The sequence below is a fragment of the Hippoglossus stenolepis genome, chromosome 12 (assembly GCF_022539355.2).
Source record: "Hippoglossus stenolepis isolate QCI-W04-F060 chromosome 12, HSTE1.2, whole genome shotgun sequence".
NCBI lineage: Eukaryota > Metazoa > Chordata > Actinopteri > Pleuronectiformes > Pleuronectidae > Hippoglossus > Hippoglossus stenolepis.
This window is the reverse complement of record NC_061494.1, coordinates 1,555,509-1,577,029: the sequence shown is the minus strand read 5'-3', so window position 1 is coordinate 1,577,029 and position 21,521 is coordinate 1,555,509. Positions and strand designations below refer to the sequence as shown.

Below are 21,521 nucleotides of genomic sequence, written 5' to 3'. Positions count from 1 at the left end.
AGGTGGGGATTGAACTAGCAGGCCTGCACATCCCATCATGAACTCCTCACAAGCTGAAACTGAAACCTACTTAACTCTATATAAACAAGCAATTAAAATGTATTTAATATCCAAATTATATCTAGATTTAACCTGATGCGTCTGAGATTCTGTTGAGATCATTTTGTCCAGCTCATGTTAAATGCTCCTCTCATTTGCACAGATTCAGCTACAACATGCAACTTCACCACTAGATGACACTAAATTCTGCACACTGAACCTTTAAACCAAATTCAGATTACTGTCAAAAGGTTCGACACTAATATCTGAATACATATGTTTCGACTCGATACATTAAACTTTATGACAGTTTCTATCTTCAGTAACAGTCTTTCAAGCAAAAGTTGCACATGTTACATCCTTTAACAAATACAATAGATGCACACAAAAAAAATTTGGAAAACTTGTGTCCAAATAATAATGGCATGAAGAATCCAGGTTTAGGCACTCAAAGTCTTTTGAAAAATGTAAAAGACCTTTATTTAAATGGGCTTTGACGCTTTAAAATACACCATATTGGCTTATGCCTTCTTCAGGGTGTATTTTAAAGCGTCAAGTCTATTTAAATAAAGGCCTTTTTATTCAGTGCCTGGACATGGATTCTACATGCCATTATTCTGGTATTTTTTTTTTTTTTACATATTCCCTTCCGTGAGCACCAGTGGGTTGAGGGACCCCAGTAGCGATCCTGCCACATCTTTCCTTTACATATAGATGCAGTTGACTTATCCTTCCATCATAAAAGCTATCTCATTAATATTCATTTTGAAGGTTACTGGTAATTGTGATGGGTATCTCCATCCAATGTGGGGGCGAAAGAGCTTCTCCAATACTCCTCCATCAGCATTGAAAGAAATGGATCAGTGTCCTAGCTCAGTGATCCTGTCTCTGTGTGCAGATGGGCTCAAGGATGAAAGCATTCAACACATATTTCTCAATGCTGAAATTAGAGCATTTGTTGCTAGTCTGTTTCTCTCAATATTCAGTCTATTGTAGCATAATATTAGCCTTAATACATGCAGAGACACTGCCTTACATCAGGCTTAAATTCTCCATCATTATGTGTTTGAAGGATTAGAGAGAGTTCACTTAGAGAACATGTCCTTTCTCACCAAATCCAACTGCCAATTGTGAAAGAAATACACAGCTACTTCAGTTAAGTGAAAAAGGTAATACTGTGCTTTAAAAATGTTCCATTACAAGTGAAAGTCATGTTAATAGGATGTTTTCATTAGTGTGTAATCACTTAAAATTGTTGTGATTTGGTTAACTTAGAATGAGCCCTTTTTATCCACATCAAGAGCAAGTCCATTTCCTCTTCTGAATCCACCAAGTTACATAGTAGTTTACATTTCTACAGTAACCCAGAATGGACAATCCAAACAATAGCTCTAGAGAGGGCATTTCACAATTTAATGTTAAATGAAGGTCACCATAGATTCTCCTACATACTAAAAAGGGGTGTCTGGTATTCAGATAATTAACATAACAAAAACAACCACCACAAGGAACACCATGGTCATGTCCTCCAATTATACATTTATTATAGTTTTTAACTTCATATTCTTAAAAGAAAACGTGATTTATGGGCTAATTTAAAAATCAGTTTCAAGTTAAAACCTGAGCTTGTTGTGTGGATATAGTAACCCAAATCTAATATGAGAAAATAATACTAACATTGGGTCAAAAATAATTCTGTATACCATTTATCTAGATTTGTTTTGGCTCAGAATTTACAATTTAAGCAAATGACCAACCAATGATAACAAATTGAATTTAACTACATCAAATATAGAAGTTCAAATAACTCATAACTTTCTTAAATCTTGTCTACAGTCCTGACTGTTTTTAGAGTTTTGGCTATTTGGAAGCAGTAATGTGTAGGTAAGGTGTCACTGCATTAATTAGTAAAGGTAAAAACGTATGTAACTACAATCTCTGTCTGTGTAAAGAAAAAAGTAACTACAGCTGTTAAACAAACTAAATGGAATGAGAAGGGCAGTTATTCTTTATTTATATAAGGAGTGGAGTAAAGGTATAAAATGTCATTAAATGGGAATACTAAGTACAAATACCTTATAGGGTACGTATTTCCACAATTATGAACCATATTATTATCTGCTAAAAGGGTCAGTAGCCCCATGCAAGCTAATGCTTTAAATTAATGTAGATTTAAAGTCTGTCCTTTATTTTTAAAATGTGTCATAATATTGTATCATGTTAACAGATGTCATGAATTCAGTGAGGTGATCAGCAGTAAAGAAAATGTATAAAAATCCATGTCCTTCTCTCTCTCTCTCTCTCTCTCTCTCTCTCTCTCTCTCTCTCTCTCTCTCTCTCTCATCAGAAACTTCTGCAGCTGCAGAACTTCAACACTCTGATGGCGGTGGTGGGGGGACTGAGCCACAGCTCCATATCTCGACTTAAGGAGACTCACTCTTATCTGGCTCCAGAGGTTGTGAAGGTATGGCTTTTAATGTAATTCAATATCTGTATTGCTTTTCCTGTTCAAGTCTGCATTTTAGCCATGATACTTACTCAAATCCCCCCCCCCTACGTCAGATCTGGAGTGAGATGACAGAGTTGGTATCTTCCAGCAACAACTACTCCTGCTATCGCAAGGCCTTCATTGAGAGTCAGGGCTTTAAAATCCCCATCTTGGGTGTGCACCTCAAAGACCTCATTGCGGTGCATGTTGTCTTTCCTGACTGGGTTGATGACACTAATAAAGTGAACCTGGTGAAGATGAATCAGCTCTACATGACCTTCAATGAGCTGGTGTCATTGCAAAGTGCAGCAGCTCAAGTGGAGCCCAACATGGACCTCATCTACCTGCTAACGGTGAGGGATTACCATTCCACTGAAAACAGCTGTAATAGAAGAAATCCTGAGCAATGGGTCAAAATTGTAAAGTAGGTAACTAACAAATATGCTATAACTACTCAGTAATGTCTACTGAGTATGTTTGTAATAATGTAGTAATGACTGCTCAGTAATAATGCGGGAAATATGAATGAGAACAACATTTTGGTGGGTGTCCCACCTGGTGTGAGCCAGTGTCAAGATGAGTTCTTGTTTGATCAGAATTTTTCTTTTTCGGCACAAATTGTGTGTAATTCTCTGATAAATGGAAGCTTTAGATTGTCTTTTATTTGCAGACATCTTAGAAAATGTGTTCTTTAGACCATAGTTTTGATAACCTTGACCTTTGACCTATCAGGTCTGAAAGTTAATCATGTAGAGTTATTTGGTCAACACACACACACACACACACACACGCACACACACACACACAGCTGCTGTCAGCAGCTTTAGCCAAGACTTGGTGTGACTTTGTATCTTTGCACTAAACTGAACCAAATGAGAATCCGCAGTGATTCAAGATTTTAACCTCTGGGATGAAATGTCATGGCCAATTTCATTTGGATAAATGTCCCTATAGTTCATTTGTGACTGTTGCTTGAAGCTGTTCATTATACTAAATTGCAAACAGTCTTAAGGAGCATGAGACTACAAACCAGTCGAAATTTTATTCGTGACATCAAAAACCTGTTGGAAGCTGTTCTTGAGAATCCGCTCACTTGCCACAACCTGTCAGCCAAAATGGTGTTATGATACCGGGGGAAAAAGAAGAACTTCTTTGAGCTGTTTTTCTAAAATGTTATTGAGAAACTGCAGGTTGAAGACTTCTTTAAAGTTCTCTGTAGCGTGCACTTACTTAGTGGAGGAGAAATTCAACTCTGAAATACTGGAAACATACAAGGTGATCTATTAGAAAGTTCTAGTCTATTGTAAGAACATTTACAAAACTGCTACCATCTGTAGAATGATTGTTGAACTAATCAAATCCATGATCCTTGTGTTTTTAGCTTTCTCTCGACCTTTATTACACAGAAGATGAGATTTATGAGCTGTCATTGCTCAGGGAACCACGTAACCCTAAATCATTGGTAAGTGTCAACTGCCATGAATTGTATTCTGTGCTCAGGTTTTTCCACACTGATTGAGTCCAGTTTCAATGAACTTGATATTTATGCTGATTCATGTCCCTCCATCCCTGCTGCTGAAAACACAGAACAAATGAAGATACCACCAATATGCTTAATGATGGTGGTGCCTGGTTTACTCCAGACATGATGCATAGAACTGTGGTCGAACAGTTAAATATTGGTTTCTACAGATCAGAGAATCTTCATTCTCGCAGTTTCAGAGTCCTTTAGCTCCTTTAGCTGCTTCCATGTGTAATTCACTGAAGAGATGCTTCCATTTGACCACTCTTTCATAAAGCCCAGGTCGATGAAGTGCTGCAGTGATAGTTGCCTTCTACAAGTTTCTCCAATCTCCACACAGAATTTCTGGAGCTTAGTAGGAAAGTGACAAGCAGGTTCTCGGTCACCTCTCTTAAGCTGTTTTCAGATATGACCCGCAGACGATCTCTGTGGTATTGGGTCTGGACTTTCTCCGCAGCTTGCCTTTCACACATGAACAACGCAGTGTGAGATTCTCTACTCAGACCTGCTCACAACAGCAACAAATTCTCCCCAAGATTTCAGGCGAGGGGTTGTGCATTCGGGAGAGGCAGGATGGAACGTATCCATTCTGCTGCGGACAAACTCTCTTGACCCTTTCGTCTGTGTCTTTTTTGTGTGTGTCACTGCTTTTTCATCATGAGATATGTTTTATTTTTGGTTTTGTTTTTTCATTTTTGTGCCTGTTGCGTGTGAGAAGCATCTCCAACCCTTTTATGTAGGACATTTTCAATCAATCAACCAACCAATCAAATTCTATTTGTATAGCCCATATTTACAAATCACAATTCGTCTCATAGAGCTTGACAAGGTGCGACACCCTCTGTCCTTAACCCTCAACAAGAGTCAGGAAAAACAAAAAAAAAGAAACGTAGAAACCTCAGAGAGAGCCACATGTGAGGGGTCCCTCTCCCAGGATGGAGAGAAGTGCAATAGATGAGAAATGAACATCAACAAAATAACAGAATTTACAACATTGATGAGAAGAAACAATTTGTAACGTAATGGAAAGTGTGTCAATGTTTATAGAATTTATACATAAGAAAATATCTGATAGAGATGAAGGGAGAAGGAATGACAACTGAAATGGAAGAGTTCTTGTCAGTAATGGTAGAATATGTGAGTAGGCATATTGTATTTCAAGCAGTCTTGTTGTAATCATAGTCCATGATCAGATGCCACCATGATCAGGATTCGCCACCATGATCCTCAATCCATCGTCATGATCCACTGCCACTATCATCCCTCCTTAGATCTGTGCCACAGTCCTTTTTCTGAGCTCTGCCAGCAGCTCCTTCAAACTCACAGCTTGGTTTTTGCTCTTTTGTGTGTTGTCAGCTGGCAGACCTTATATAGGCAGATGTTGTGTGTCTTTCCAAATCATGTCCAGTCAACTGAACTGATGACCGAAATACAATCTGAAAGATGATCAAGAGAAATAGGAGGTGACTGACCCTAACTTTGTGTCATGGCACAGCGTCTGAATTCATTACCTTTTGTCATGTTACATTTCAGTTTCTCTGTGCTTCAAGTCCTGTGTATGTGAATTCTTTTCATAGCTGTCTTCTCCAACGACTCCCAATAAGCCCCTGGCCCCACTTGACTGGGCCTCAGGTATCACCACCAAACCAGACCCCTCTCTAGTCAATAAACACATCAGGAAGGTGGTGGATGTGAGTAGACATCATCCATTTTCAAAATATGCACAGAAAAGCAACAACCTAGATGTGTATGAAATGTTTCTGGTGTAATGTGTTTCTTGTCTGGTTTTGGGAAGTCTGTCTTCAGGAATTATGACCATGACCATGATGGATATATTTCTCAAGAGGACTTTGAGAGCATCGCTGCCAATTTTCCCTTCCTGGACTCCTTCTGCGTTTTGGACAAAGATCAGTGAGTGTGGAAAATAATGATACACATTAACTGCACTTTTTAGCTGTGATATTTCACTGACTTCCACCTGGCTTGCCTTAGTTTTCAGTACATGGTCTGCAATACCAAATGTAGAAACACTCCTAGTTTAGCCAGATTTCAATATGGCTTTCCACTACTTTAAAATCATGTTACATTTACACTTGAAACCAAGTTACTTTCTTTTGTTGTGTTTTAACATACACAGCAGAATAATGAGTGCAGTTGTTGATGATTTTACTTAACAGTACATGTCCCTTGAAGTACCTTGCAATGTATTTTACTATTTTCAATTAAAATTCTTGGGTTGTCATTGCTCAACTACTACAATTAGCATGTAGCTTACTAATGCTGCATCCAAAACAAATGCAACACAATTTCAAAATTGGTAAATTAACGATAAAACACATTTTCCGTCCATTTGTGTTTATGGCTCGATCTAAAATATTTGAACTTGGGCGAAATTTGTGTTGGGAAAGCTAAATCAGTGCTGAGAATAAAATTCAGGACTCAGGTCCTGGCACAGACCTGAGATAAAGGGTGATCAAACCAGCCATGGGTCGCCTTCAGGTAGCACTTGAAATGACTGCATCTAGACATAGCGCCTAGAGAAGCCGGTGAAAGTCCCTGAGCTGTGTGCTCTTCTAGATGAGCTTATGGACCCATACAATGGTACTGGCTTACTTCGGTGGTTCCACAGCACCTACAACACAGCAAATGTCATCAATTCAGCCAGTAGTCCCCTCCTCTTTTCTAGAGGAGAACAGGCAAAGACTCGCAGATTGTGTTTATTTGCATTACTCACCCAAATAGCACTGTTTAAATTGAATGGGAATAAAGTAAAAAAAGTACAACATCATTGTGGCAATCGACCTTGCCACGGGGCTCTCCCACACACAGCCAGAGACGGAAGTGTTGCTTTTTAACATTCTTTATTACTCAAACACACCGGAACAAACATAAATAAACTACAACTTAAATCAGACTAGCTTTCCAGCTCAGTCCTTCACTCAGTGTCTGGGAGTCTCTCCAGAGTCTGCGTCTCTGAGCTCCTCCTTGAGGCAGCGCAGACGCTAACTTTTAAGCACGAGGACCAATCAGCTAACAGCTCTCACCTGATTGATCCTCTGTGGTGCAGGTGAGGTGCTCTCCCAGCCCCTCACCTCCACAATCATCAAAAAACTGTTGCTTACCATTTACCTTGTGAGAGAAAGGAAGGCACACAAGACTAAACACCTTTATCTACACAGGCAGAGTTCACTGCAGTGACAAATCATCACAGACTTTTAATTTGGGTTTGTTCAAGAACAGACGATGTTGCGCCTTGTGGCTCAGAATGAACTAATGGTGTGTGCAGGTGTTTCTTCTATATTTTGCTTTTTTCTTGTTCAATGACTCTGCACATATGACCTGCACCAAATGTGTGCTCGTGTGTTTTTAATACATTGTAGTTTGCATTAAAGGTGAGGTTTGTTTTGGTCCCATGTAAGATGCAGGTGTGATCACAGGTAGAGAGATTGTGATAAAGCAGCATGAGGGAAAATCTGGGGCGAGCCATTACTGCAATTACTTTGCTAGGTTGTTATTGTTGAAAAATGTTACCGACTGTCTTCTCTCTTTCTTTCTTTCATCTTACTCCCTCTCTGTCTTTCTCTCAGAGATGGACTGATCAGTAAGGATGAAATGATAGCCTATTTTCTTCGGGCTAACCCACTGCTCCAGTGTAAGATGGGACCAGGATTCATCCACAACTTCCAGGAGATGACATACCTGAAGCCCACTTTCTGTGAACATTGTGCTGGATTTGTGTGTATCTCTAACATCCTGTCACTGCACTATTTACGTCTCCTGTAATGTAACTGACCTGCCTGCATGCCCCCTCCCCAGCATGTATGATAATGTCCTGAACAAAGACACAGGAAGTCACATGATTACACGACATGTAGTGAAGGATTACATCCTGTTTATGAGCGAGTCGTGTTTGTCTTTAAAAAATGTTGCTCTTCTTCATAATCTAATTTTTTTTTAATTTTCTGTTTCAACCTTCTGCACTTCCACATGTTTCTGGACCTGCAGCTCTGGGGAATCATCAAACAGGGCTACAAATGCAAAGGTAAGGTTTACACTTTAACCTATTTATTAGTTTTATATGTTTTTAACAACATCTTACGAATCTGTAGCAGGTCTCCAGTCACGGTAGGTTACCCAACACAAACAAGAGCCTGCCTTTCCTTATAAACTTTTATTGTCAAAAAACTCAAATATAAATAAAAATAAATTGTCCTAAAGGTAAATCAGACAGCATGGTGTTTCAGTGGCAGCGTCACTCGGGTCCAACACGTCACTGCATCAAAGAGAGGGAGCGATTAGATGATTATCTGTGCTAATCAATACACTGCAGGAAGATGCTACAACGCACACCCTCACAAAATCCTTAAAAGCACAGCTATTCCTTAAAAAGTCAAGCAAATATTGCTCCTTTGAAAAGTGTTTCTTCACTCAAAGCTCAGCTCAATAAGGAGCGATTTCAATTCAATGACACACAATTCTATTGCCAGGCACAACGAGTGGAGAAAGTGATTTGTTATAAATTAGTCTTTTGGCATGTAGACCCCATCCAGATATCATTATGATTGAAAGGCTGAGCTTAGTACAGGAAACAATATACTTAACCGGGGATATTCAATTTAATATTCCAAGAGATCCAAATAGAGAAAATGTCCTCAACGAAAAGTCCAGAGCATCATAATGTCGAACTTGTGTTATGATTCAGTGCAATATATATTAAAATATTAGATGTATCAGCATATGTGTGTTGTCAAAACTTTCCCAAAAAGAAAAACAAACAACCAAATGAAGAAACTAAATCTAACCACATCTGAGTGAAGTCGACAAAGGTTTATCTTGCATTTTTATATATGTGGTATCTACTCCCAACTAATGATGTGCAGTCTTAAGTAAAGAGTTCAGTCAACACAAAATATAGTTGAGGAAATAACTCAACTCAAAATCTACTCATTTGTTCTGGAGCTTCTAACGCTATCACACAGTCTTCATCAGAAATCATTCTGAGCATCATTCTGATCAACTGGGACGTCTCATCCATTGTGGCTTACTGGCTTATCTTGACAGTTCAAGATGTTGAGACTGTGATAGAATCAAAAGTTCCTGTTTAAGAGACTTATTAAACATTATATTAAGACCGTTTCCAAGGTCATCAGTGGATTGTGAAGCTCACTAACACTTTTGGCCCTAATGTGACCTGTCTTCATTTACTTTGCAGACTGTGGTGTTAACTGTCATAAACAGTGTCGGGAGCTGCTGGTTCTGGCCTGTAGGAAGCTGATCCGCTCCGGCTCTGTGGGCAGTGTTTCCCTTCCAGACTGACCCACAGCTCACTGCCCAGCAGCCCTGCACTGCCCACCTGTACAGGTCTGTTTCAAACATACAAACGTGCTGTAATGCATTTTTATAAGGTTCATATGTTGTGAAACTGAACATGGGAAATTATGCTGCCACTTTCAACCTGATTACAAAGACTAATTTAGACAATTTTACGACCTGTAAATGACCTGGTTGGTTATGTTAGGGATCTGAAAATCAAATCAAATTGTTTATTTGGATAAAATATTTGAAATCAAAACAATGGCTCTAATAACTGCCAATCAATCAATCAATCACATTTTATTTGTATAGCCCATATTCACATGTCCCAGGATGAAAATTGTTGCAGCTTTGAGAATGGCTCCGATTATTTGCCACCATTGCTGGTTCTGGGACACTTGGCCACGCCCAAGTCCACACATCAGCTCCTGTTGTATTCTCAATGAAACAGGCAGAGAGAACACGTAGGGATATTGAGTTTTTTCATCACAATTAGAGTGGCTTTATCCTTTCCATATTTCATTATGCTTTTTCATTTCCTGCATTATCTTACCTGACTGCCAGTTTGCTAAAGTGTTAGCCTCTGTAGCTTTCAGATGCCAACATTAGCGTCTATATTGCTGTTGCCTAGCAGCAGTGTTCTCGTGACTTAACCATCACAGCGCCAACACATAGTGTGCCCAACTTCCCACATAACCACTAGCTAATGAGTTATATTTGAAGGCAGCAAATACTTGAGCTGTGATTGATGAAGTATCAAAAGTTCGCAAGAACACAAGTAGAGAGAAGAAGTGCAGAATATTTTCATACTTCAATAAGATACAACTTTTTTTACACCAAGTCACTGTCTCCCAGGCAGAACCAAAACTATTTCAAAGTTTTTCATCTTCTGTATGTTGTTATTACATGTTTAGAGAACAAATATTTTGGTGTGGAGGTGATTACAGTATATTATATTATAGTATATTATATATATACTGTAATCACCTCATACACTGCACATACAGTTTACTCACCATATTAAAATTCATTACTTCATTATCTCCTGTGTTTTCTCCTTCAGATGAGGATGAGGTGTTTGAGTTTCCAGCTGTCACATCAGCAGGTGCAGCTCTGGACACTCAGTCCATCACCCTGATGACCGGTTCAGCCCAGAGAATATCTGTGCGCCTGCAGAGGGCCACCACCAGCCAGGCCACCCAGACCGAGCCCCTGTGGCCTGATCACAACTGGGGGGCCACAGATGGCGGCTCCCATACCTTCCCTAAAATGAAATACAGGACTCACAGGAAAACATCTAAAAATAAAGGTTTTGCCTGCTGGGAAAACCAAAATGGTGGGCAGCACCAGGCGGATTCCCCACGGTGCAGTCTGGAGTCTCAGGAGAAGTTGGACAGCTTAGGGGAGCTTGTAAAGAACGGGTTTACACTCAGAGGGAAGGTAATGCAATAAATGGCTGTGGAGTTTTATTTGAATATGATGTTTAATCTTTTAACATAAATAAGACATCACTATATATATATATTCTTCTTGAGACAACCTAAATATGGCACATGCCGAAATGAAAACTGTGGAGGTGGAATTCGTTAGTTCAAACTTGAGCATGGAAGTCCATTTCTTGACCATGGCAAAATAATACAAAATCAAGTCTACTAACTAGATTTGGTGGTTCAATGTACCATAACATAAACAACTGATGTTGGTGTTCCAGATAAAGGCTGAGATAGCAAGTGGGAACCAATCATCATGTCTAAATTACAAATGTATCTTTGATAGTCCCTTCTACAGTTTTCTAGTGTTGGAGGCCATTTTATACATTTTATTAGGTGTCAGCAGTTGATGAAGACGAGAGAGATGGAGGATACATGCTCCAATAGGTCCACATTTAAAATGCAACTGTTGTTGCTGCACTTCATGGTGGCCATCTTAAACTGCTTTCCCTTGCTTTGATGATTTTGCATTAGTGACTTGGCTGCCAGTTTGGAGCATTTATATAAAGTTTTGACTTTCTCACACAGCAAAATTTGCATGTGGAAATACTGTCTGAATGTTTATGAATGGTTCTTGTACTGTAAAGCACTTTGAGTGGTTGATAAGACAATATATATGTATATATGTATATATGATATAAACATGTTGAGAATCCTGTATGTACTACACAGGACATTATTATATTGTATGATGTCGGACATTAACTAAACAAAATGAAATCCAGATTACAATGAAAGACATGTAAGAGTCATGGTTTAGTAGATGTGGTTTAGTAAAAAAATGCAGTTGCCATATATCTGCATACAAATGAACAAATATCTGTCCTCCTCCCTTCAGGACAGCTGACTTGGTGAGGCAAAATCCGAAGGTCCAGAAAGCCCCTGGCAGCAGGAACCAGGAAGCTCCTCTCTGTGGGGGAGGTGCTGGGCTGCCTGAGGTCCCCCTTCAGTGACGTGAAGTTCTCATGGCCTCTCTAGACTTCAGCATAGACCGAGCTAGAGGAGGAGACTGTGTAGCTGCGATCAGGGAGGGTAGCTCAGTGGATAACTGACCAACACCCACTTTGAATTAAGTGGAATGCTAAGATGTAACTTAGTTGTGGGTATTGGTCCAGAATGTACATATAATCTGCACTGGAAAACGTGAGAAGAAGAATAAGAAGAAGCATATTTTATTCCTTACAGGGGTGCAGATCTGGTTCAGTTTAGTGGCTCATAACAGCTAGGTTTAAACCCCAGCTTGGGTTCACTATGATAAAGTCAAATCCTGCTTGATCTGAGGATAGCAAAAAGAAAGTTCTTAGTGGTCACTTTCCAAGTTGGACTGATGAGAGAAAGTACGGTGCAGTCAGACACTGTGTAGATATTTGTATGAGGGGCAGTAAATAAAGGGAAAGTCAAGTTGAAAGTGAAAGTTAAGGGCAACCAACCAACAATCAAATGGGACCCTGGGAATGGATGATTCTGCAAAGCATATGTTTTTTTGTTTTTGTTTTTGAACATAAACTTTATTTTGACTTAACTCCAATTGTCACAATCCATCTATTCATACATCCAGTCATCCTTCTTAGGGTCGCAGGGGGACTGGAGCTATGGGTTCTTTCAATCCAGCTGATATTTGGCGAAAAGACAGCAGTCAATCACAAGGCCAACAGACACAGACAAGCAACCATTTACATTCACATTCATACCAGAGTAAAAGTGTCAACAGGAAACTGCGTCAATGTGAAAGATGATCCGCTGTTATCACTTGCTATCAAGAAGCCAACCCATGGGCCCAGCAATATGAAAGTAGATTGTCACTGAGACTGATGATGTGACTTTGTCTTGAAGAAGGAAGAAGCTCCCGCTCACCTCACGAAAACTCATCAGGACAATTGTGTGCTGTCCTCTGGTGGACAATCCTGAAATACAGTACACCTGCTCTGATGAGTGGCATGGAAAATTACAGTACACAATTGTTTATTCATTTATTAACGACAAGTGTCCCTACTGGTTGTATGACTCTTCCTGTTTGTCCTTAACATTGCTGTTGCTGTGTTTCTGTGGTCTATGGCGTTAACTGCTATAATTATGCATAAGTTGAAATACCCTTCACTTCAACTTGAAGATATTACAATCAAGATTGATTGTAATATATATTGATTGAATTGATATGTTGATTGAATCATTTATACATTTTCATCTAAGTGATAGTGTCCAGGGGTGTAGTTTTGGGGTGTATACTGTATATAGTTGTAAGAGACCTGGTAGGTGTAACCTGCTATCTGGCGACATACATGTGATGGTCTAGAAAAGGTAAATGTTGTGAGTTAATCACACTGTAATGAGGACTGGCCTAGTTCACACACAGATTTTAAAGACCAATAAATAACTCTACCTCCCTAAATACTGCAAAATGCATTTATTTACTATACATGTTGTATTTCCATTATCTTATTTGTCAATGAAGGCCAAGTGTTTGGACAGTTACAAATGTTTTGCTTCAAGATATGAAATAAAATTATGTTAGTGGCAAGTCGCAGCTTTAATTTGAGTAGGTTGAAATCAGTGTAGAAAGAACTGCGTAAGAGTTACAGCTCTTCTATCATCAGCTCGTCTGGTGCTTAAATTATTTTAAGGAATAGATATACACAGTTTTGAAAAAATCATTAAATTCAATATTTGGTGGAAACTCCTTTACAGTCAGTGACTGTGTGAAGTCTTTGACTCACAGACCTCAGCAAACGCTTTGTATCTTCCTTGGTGATTCTCTCCCAAAGCTTCGCTGCAGCCTCCTTCAGCTCTTGTTTAATGCTTCTGAACTTTCATATCTTATGGTGAAGCCTCCGAGATGCATGAAGTCTTCTCTCGCCTACTATTTACAGTATTCATGTGATTATTCATTTCATAATTACTTATTTAATATAAAAAAATGTTGTGCTCTGCTCTTAGCAGACTGAGGAATAGGAAAGAAAATAGTTAAAGGAGAATTAAAACATTTACAGTTACTTTATATTTACATACTGTCATTATTAAAGCATATTTTAATGTATCTAATTTATCCTTTTACCTTCTAGACATAAACTAACTGTAATATTTAAAAGAAAAAAATATTTTCAGTGACTAGAACTCTGCACTCGATATAAATAAAAAATCAATAATAATAATAACATTTTTTATTTATAGAACATATTACTAAATGTATAAGAGGGCAACATCTTAGACCAAAAAAATCACAAAAAATGTCTATCAAGTAGTCACTAATGTCACAAGCAATATTGCATTTGTGCAATGTCAAAAATCAATTAATAAAATTGTTTCTGAGGGCTCGAGTGAAGCAGAGAAAAGAGCTGCTGTGTTGTGGACAACGCTACTGCAGCAGTGGGAGTGGAAACTATTCAAAAGCAGAAACATTTAGACATACGCAATCAAAAACCACACACACACAGAAGGTTTTACAGTGTCAGTTGGTGACGTGAAGAGGCTGTTGACAGCAGAGGGCTCTGGCATAGAGGAGGGATAACAGGTGGAAACTACAAGCTGGTGTTTCACCCTCAGTCAAATGTGTCCAAGAAGCGCTTCAAAAGGAAAGAGGATTTATGGAGCCTGAATTAGCCTGAATCACACAATGCTGATGACTCAACTGATCAAGACTAACATACTGATATCAACTCAGCTGAGCATAGTATACAAAGTCTAGACACTGGTGGTGGTTGATGGTTGGAAGAGAATGGAGATGGGGAGAGGATTTGAATGAGATGAAAAGTGGACTCAGCTGGGCTCAATATGGAGACTGGAGACAATTGGAGGGAGGACAATCGCAGCAAATCACTGAAATGACAGCAAGCAGCATTTCAGCATTTTCTAAAGCTTGACAGCAACATCATTATTGGCTGATTAAGGCGATGACAACATTTTATTGGATTACTGAAAACACCCACACTCAAGTGATTAGAAAAGGCGGGAGAGAGAAAGAGTTGAGGATGAATGGGTCATAAATACAGTCTTCCTGAATGAACTTACAATAAGATTCATGAGAAGCTTCTATCCTCTCCATCTCTCAACCATCAGCCGCAGCAGCCTTTGCAGCAGCAGCAGCACTGAACACAGAGCACACAGGTTAATCCAACACACCTACAGGATTAGGTAACCACCAGAGAGCTGAGAAAGGAAAGTGTATGTTAAGTAGTGAGAGCACCACTGCATAGATGGAATAATAAAACCTTGCTGCTGGAGCTGAACAGAACCAACCAGACACGTAGGAGCAATGTGCTCATAGTACCATGGACTGCATCGCTCTTCGTTTCTTTACTTTTAGGAGTTACTGATATTGATGTACTGGGCGGGATATACGGCGGGTAACCAGACCTTCCATTTAAGTAGATTTATCCTATGAAATTAAATATTTATTTGGAATGGGGGATAGATAGTTTACAGATTTACCTTGCGACAGCCCCCAGTCTGTTGCGCAGTGTGCACTCTCCTTAAAGGGTAGGATAAGGGATGTTTAAAACAATGTCTGGTTGGTTAAATCAATCCTCATCGCCAACACACCCAGTACATCTCAATCTCTTCCTGTTTCAACATGCACCAAGGCATCCTGTCACCAAAATGCCAAGGGCGCACAATCACGTTCTGTGTGCCATTGCACACAAAAATAGGTCCATATGTTTTCAATAACTATTGTGTCATCAGAGTCAGTGCAGACAGTGTGTGTCAAACTAAAGCCCATTATGGAGGCTTCATCGTGTGATTCAGTGAAACATTTCATCTCTCATCCGACATGTTTGCTTCCACACGTCTTGTTGGTAAAGAACAGAACATCTTGTGGTTATTTATCTCACCAACGTATGCACAGTAATGAGTAAATGACACATTAGAGTCATTAGAAGAGTTTAACAAGCAGATGCTGGAACTGAACCTTCCTGGCTCTGCTGCTAGTATGTGCAAAAACACTGTAGGTCAGGTCAAGCATTCAATAGGAGGCGGCCTGGGCACCGGTTGCATTATGGGTGTTCTACCTTTTGGGGAAAAGGGAATTCCTCAGTCCCTTTTCTCTGTTTTCTCTCGTCATGTTTGACCAATCCCCCCCCCCGACTTTCTACTGCATAGATACACAAGTTTCATCGTAGGGCCATCCTAACCCGCAATGAATTACATCTTCAAATTTACTCACTTGGCTCATTCCGACTGAGACCGAATCAAATGTGGATTAATCCACCACTCACGATGTTTCTCAGCAAAAGCACATTTTCATCAGCTTTGTACATCCGTCAGTGAGGCCGTCAAGTTAGTACTACCTGGCTACATTAAACAAATTGTTTTGATGCCCAAATTAAAAGCAAACGTTACGTAATCTTTAAACAGAATTATAATTTATGCTATAACTCTTCAGCAGTTTTCAGATTACTGAAACAGGCAGAGCTTCTCCTGTGTCATACAGAACAAATGATCTGCACCAAAATCAAACAGCTGCAGGTTGAGATGCAAAGCTACATGACTTTTCTTTGAGTTACAGGCTAAAGTTCTTCCCTGGGACTTCAATATGAATCTTTTCAAATTGAACTAGAATCAAAGACTCACTGAGCAGCAACAGGATGCCTCCCAGTATTCCAAGAATCATGGGCAGGCTGCTCCCACCGGAAATTCGCCCTGAACAGGACACGATTTTTCCTGTGCAGTCACACACTGTGGCCTGGACGGTGTTGTCCTGCTCCATGCCATCGTTGTCTGTAACCCTCAGGACCACAGTGTATTCTCCACTTTCCAGCTCAGTGCCTAAATTAAGTATGATGCCCGTTTCTGCAACAAAGAAGAAATGAGAAGAAAGTGTAGTTTATAACCCCTGCATTATTCCATGTCAATATATATATATCTCAGGAATCTATAATTTAATCTAATTCCAGATTAATTTCCAAAGCAGCGCTCATTTTGTTCCCACCAATTGCTTTAAACTACACATTGACCATAACAATAATGCTACAAATCAAATTTTGGAGCTTACATTGCGTGGTACACAGACTGGGAGGAAGACTTCTATACAGTTATCAACATTTTTTACTTTTTGGTTATCTGAAATAGAACAGCACCAAAAGCACTGACACATGTTAGAAAAGTTACATTTGTGGGTTTATTTTACAACAATCTAAAAACATGTAAAACAACAAGCCTGTATCATAGTGCACATACTGGAATCATTCATCCGAGCGGTCCAGTTGGTCTTGGACATGCCCTGTAAAGAGACACTGTATGGAGCAGCAAAGCCAGGTCCATCTTTATCTGTTACTGAAAGCAGCTGAGGAGCCGATTCCTTGTAACACACCTGAGAAAACACAAAATGTCATATTGAAACATTTGAATTTGCTGATCAATTAAGTGGACAACAGTTATGTTTGGCTACTTTTAGAACAGCGGCATTTAATTATTTGTTTCATATGTATAGAGGCTCTCCACCAGACAGCTAAACTCCTCCATGTTAAGTTACATCAGCATTAAAAGTGCTCAAACACATGACAACTGTTCAGCATCTGGGAAATGAAACACACCTTTATTGTACGTTCCTCAATTATGGGTGCATTGTCATTGACGTCTTCAAGCTGTATAATCAGAGTACCAGTTCCTGTGGCCGGGACGTCATCTGGTGAGATCACACACACACACACACACACACACACACACACACACACACACACACACACACACACACACACACACACACACACACACACACACACACACACACACACCAGGTGAGCAAAATAAAATTAATTCTCAAGTCTATAGTTAGACAACTTCTTCTGAAGCGATTATCAAGCTTAGTGTCACACCTACCATTGTCGTATGCACCAATGAGTGCTGTGTATTTGCTGTCCTTGACAAAGTGCGACTCTCTGTCCATGATGCTTTTCACCTTAATCAGGCCTGTGTCCTTGGCCACGTTCAGCCAGCCCGCAGGGTCGCTGATTATTTTATACCTGGACAGTCAGAGAAATGATGTGAGGTCAATGCAAACAAGCTTATCACAAAAACAAGCTTCACAATGGGACATTCAAATAACTTGTCAATTAAACAATATTCAATTCATCACAGTATAGTGAGAGTCTGCGTGTACATCACGTAAAGATGATGTACTTTTCTACAGCTCATGCTGTAATTGCTGTACACCAATATCCAGTCAAGGGCTGCAACCAACAACTATTTTGATAATCGATTAATCTGGCAATTGTTTTTTGATTAAGCGATTATTTATCAGATAAGACAAAGCTTCATTCCATATTTTCTAGCAGTTTATTTAGAAAAACTAATTGCACATCTTCTTGTGAAATTATCTTTACATATGCATTAAGATGTCTGCAATCAAATTATGAATATAATTCCACTTTCAGATGTCTACAATTTAATTCCAACTAGTCATAATTTAATATCTAAAATGTATCTTCTCTTGACCACAGCTGCCTTCTCTCTCCTCGATGAGCCGGGAAAGCATCAGTCGTTTAAAGTGTGAGAATATTTTACATGAAAGACTAAAAGAAAACTTTCACATGACACGGCAGCATATCACTGTGGTATGATCCTTGAAGCTATTTACGATCCCCTGGTAAACCAAGAGAAAAAGTTATCTTCAGCTCCAACATGTTCTCTCCTCATGTTCATTCCACAGATATTTTGCTGCTGTGCCATACAAGATCAGCTTTGCAGAAAACAGTCTTCTTTGAAGGCATTAATGTAAATTGTTTCAACACTTTTGACAACTTGGAAAGTACACTTGTCTGTGCTGTATTGGTAGCAGTGTTTGTCTCTGCCACTTTTCAAAAGCTTAGTCCAGAGAAGAACAGCGTTGTTACATTATTTATCGATCATGAAATTAGTTGCCAACAATTTTTATGATTGATTAAATCAATTAGTTGTTGCAGCCTTAATCCTGTCTGTGAGTATTACAAATCACTGTGCTGTCTTTTAGTGCCTTACTCTTTTAAATACAAATCTGTTTCTCGAGCTGGACTTCTCACATCGTATATTTCACTCCCACATGAAACTAGTGTGAGCAGCGTTTTAAACTTTACTGTCTAATTTTCTGCAACAGGGATTAATGTGTTTTGATAAATGTTCAAAGTAACATGTTATTTTCATCAGTTTTCTCTTACATGACTTTCTGTTTGCGTGTAATGTTGGGGAAAGAAGCAGTGTACTGCACCACGTCACTGTCAACAGGAAGGTCCTCCGGTTTTGACACAAACTTTTCAACTGGATCAAAGACTGCTTCGTTGACATCCTGCACGTTCACCACCACTGTGGCTGTGGCAGTGGGCAGTGCAGTAACAAATGGAATGTCATTCTCCACTGCAACCAACAGAGTGTGCAAGCTGATCATTTCAAAGTCAAGACCCTGGTTGGATGGAGGAAACAGTACATTCATTTATCAGATAACGATCTTACATCTTGTTCTGCTGTAAAACACAAACTTGTTCTAAAAGAGTAAGCCACTTGAACACTGCTACTTCATTACTGCAACAGGTCACAGAAGAGTACATGTATATTTATATGCTTTTTGATGCTTTTCTAGTCTTAACGACCACTCAAAAGGCTTTAAACTATAAATCATACAAATTCATCAAATTCTCACACATTCAATTTGTGCGTCTTCATGCAAACTAGCTACATACTATCACATCGCATTCACACTCCATCAGGGTCATTTAGGGTAGAGTGTCTCGCCCAAAGAGGCATGCGTACTGGAGGAGCCAGGGATCAACCCAACCGTGATCCACACTGAGCATAAAGACTCTCAACAGAATCTCTATGGAAAGTTTCTATAATCTTGTGGAGTTGAGGGAGGAACTACCCAGTATAGGTGTAGTGTTCCAAATAAAAGTGTTCACTGATATCTCTAATCTTTGATATTGTGGCTTGTTTGAGAATTCATGCTTTAGGTCCTACCTTGGCAGTAGTAATGATCCCTTCGTGTTTGTTACTTCCTGTTGTGACTGTGAACAGGCCTCCAGGATCACCATCAACAATCTTGAATTTGGCGTTCCAGGCTGGTGAATGTGGCTCATCACCATCTGTTACTGCCATCGTAATGACCAGAGCGTCCACTCTATTTTCTGCTACTGTTGCGTCATACTGTGAGAAAGCAAGGGATATGTTGAAAAAAGTATAGTTCCCTGACATAAAGGTTTATTTCTTAAAGATACCCTCCTACATCAATATCTGAGTTTCCATTTGATTTATTGTCACATGTAAAAAGTATAAATGTAAAAGAATTACTATCCAATCATGTCGTAGACATTCAGAACCTAAACTGAGATCCGATAAAATGGAGAACAATCATTGTTTGTTGCTCATCACCAAAAAAGATGATGATCAGCTACGTTCTCCAGCAGTAGCCTTACAGTTGACCATGTATTAAGTCAATGTTCATCAAGCCCAGGTGACTTGCTGTGATTGTAAAGATGTTTGTACTTGTACTACATGTCTGCATGATGGCTGCAGATTTACAGTTGATTTCCTAATCATTTTTAAAACACTGTACTGTATTTCAGACAGAAGTAAAAAGAAAAAGAAAAAAAGCACACTGCTTGGTGACAAGTAGACATCCTTGCAAAGCTGTGATTGAACTGTTTGTATGTTTTACTTACAGAGGACTGAGTGAAAGCTGGAGGGTTGTCATTGCTGTCTGTTACAGTGATGATTACTTTGGCATTTCCAGTCAACCCATTTCCCTCCATGTCTGCTGCCTCTATCACCAGAGTGTGCTTTGGGTATTTCTGTTGGGGAGACATACAATTAGTGTAACTCATCAAATGGACAGCTTAAACACTCTGCTATCATTCTCTGATCATAAAACACTAAATCTGTACCAGGTCTGACATAGTGATGAAAAGGTAATACTAATCTCATTGCTCTGTCCTTTGTCCAAATACCTGCAAAACAAACTTTGTTTTTGTGTTCCACCCATGTTAAACAACTTCTCCTGGAAACCCAGAATCTGTAGTTTCATCAGTGGAATCACATGCATCTTAAATATTGATTCCCAAATATGGATCAGTTCATCTTCACAGCCCTACCCGACAGCCAATGACAGACAGTTCCTATCATTGGTAAAGATCAATAGAGGCTTCATAATAATCTAACATATCAAAAATTATGAATGCTAGCACAGTTGAAGTAAAATGCTAATACAGTACGTTTTAAAATCCTCACCTCTCTGTCTAGCCCACGGGCATTGACTCTGATTGCTCCAGTGTTTGGGTTGATCTCAAACAGTGGGCCACTGGGGAACTTTGGATCCTGGCTCAGAATACGGTAACGAACATCCGAATTGGCATTACCCGGCTCGTCAAGATCTATGGCCACAACCGTTATCACCTCAAAACCTGCACAAAGGGGTTTTCAGAAATGTGAATTTAAGTACAGAGGCGTCACAACGTGAACACTTTTAATTTGACATGTTCTTTATTCTGCAGATTCATTCTTCCCCATTTTTCTGGTCTCTACTCAACACCTACCTCAACCCACAAACAGTCATCTGCAAATTTTTGATAATTGTTCACATTCTGGAGATATTCCATTTGCCAACCTTTCATTCTCCCATTTTAAATAGAATTTACGGCTATAAGAAACCTAAAGCAGTGAATAATTGAAGTGAGAAGACCACAAAAACGTCAGTGCTGCCACAGAATATTAC

The 21,521-nt window shown here is 39.3% G+C and overlaps 1 protein-coding gene across 1 annotated transcript in view; it reads left to right on the top strand.

The window, feature by feature from the left end:
- Positions 1 to 21,521, top strand: part of rasgrp3 (RAS guanyl releasing protein 3 (calcium and DAG-regulated)) — a 102,645-nt gene that overhangs the window by 23,879 nt on the left and 57,245 nt on the right. The window contains 10 exon segments of the mRNA XM_035172279.2: positions 2,387 to 2,503; positions 2,602 to 2,880; positions 3,909 to 3,989; positions 5,627 to 5,740; positions 5,845 to 5,960; positions 7,637 to 7,784; positions 8,055 to 8,091; positions 9,262 to 9,345; positions 9,348 to 9,410; positions 10,426 to 10,802. Of these exon segments, the coding sequence (XP_035028170.2) occupies positions 2,387 to 2,503; positions 2,602 to 2,880; positions 3,909 to 3,989; positions 5,627 to 5,740; positions 5,845 to 5,960; positions 7,637 to 7,784; positions 8,055 to 8,091; positions 9,262 to 9,345; positions 9,348 to 9,410; positions 10,426 to 10,802 (1,416 nt within the window).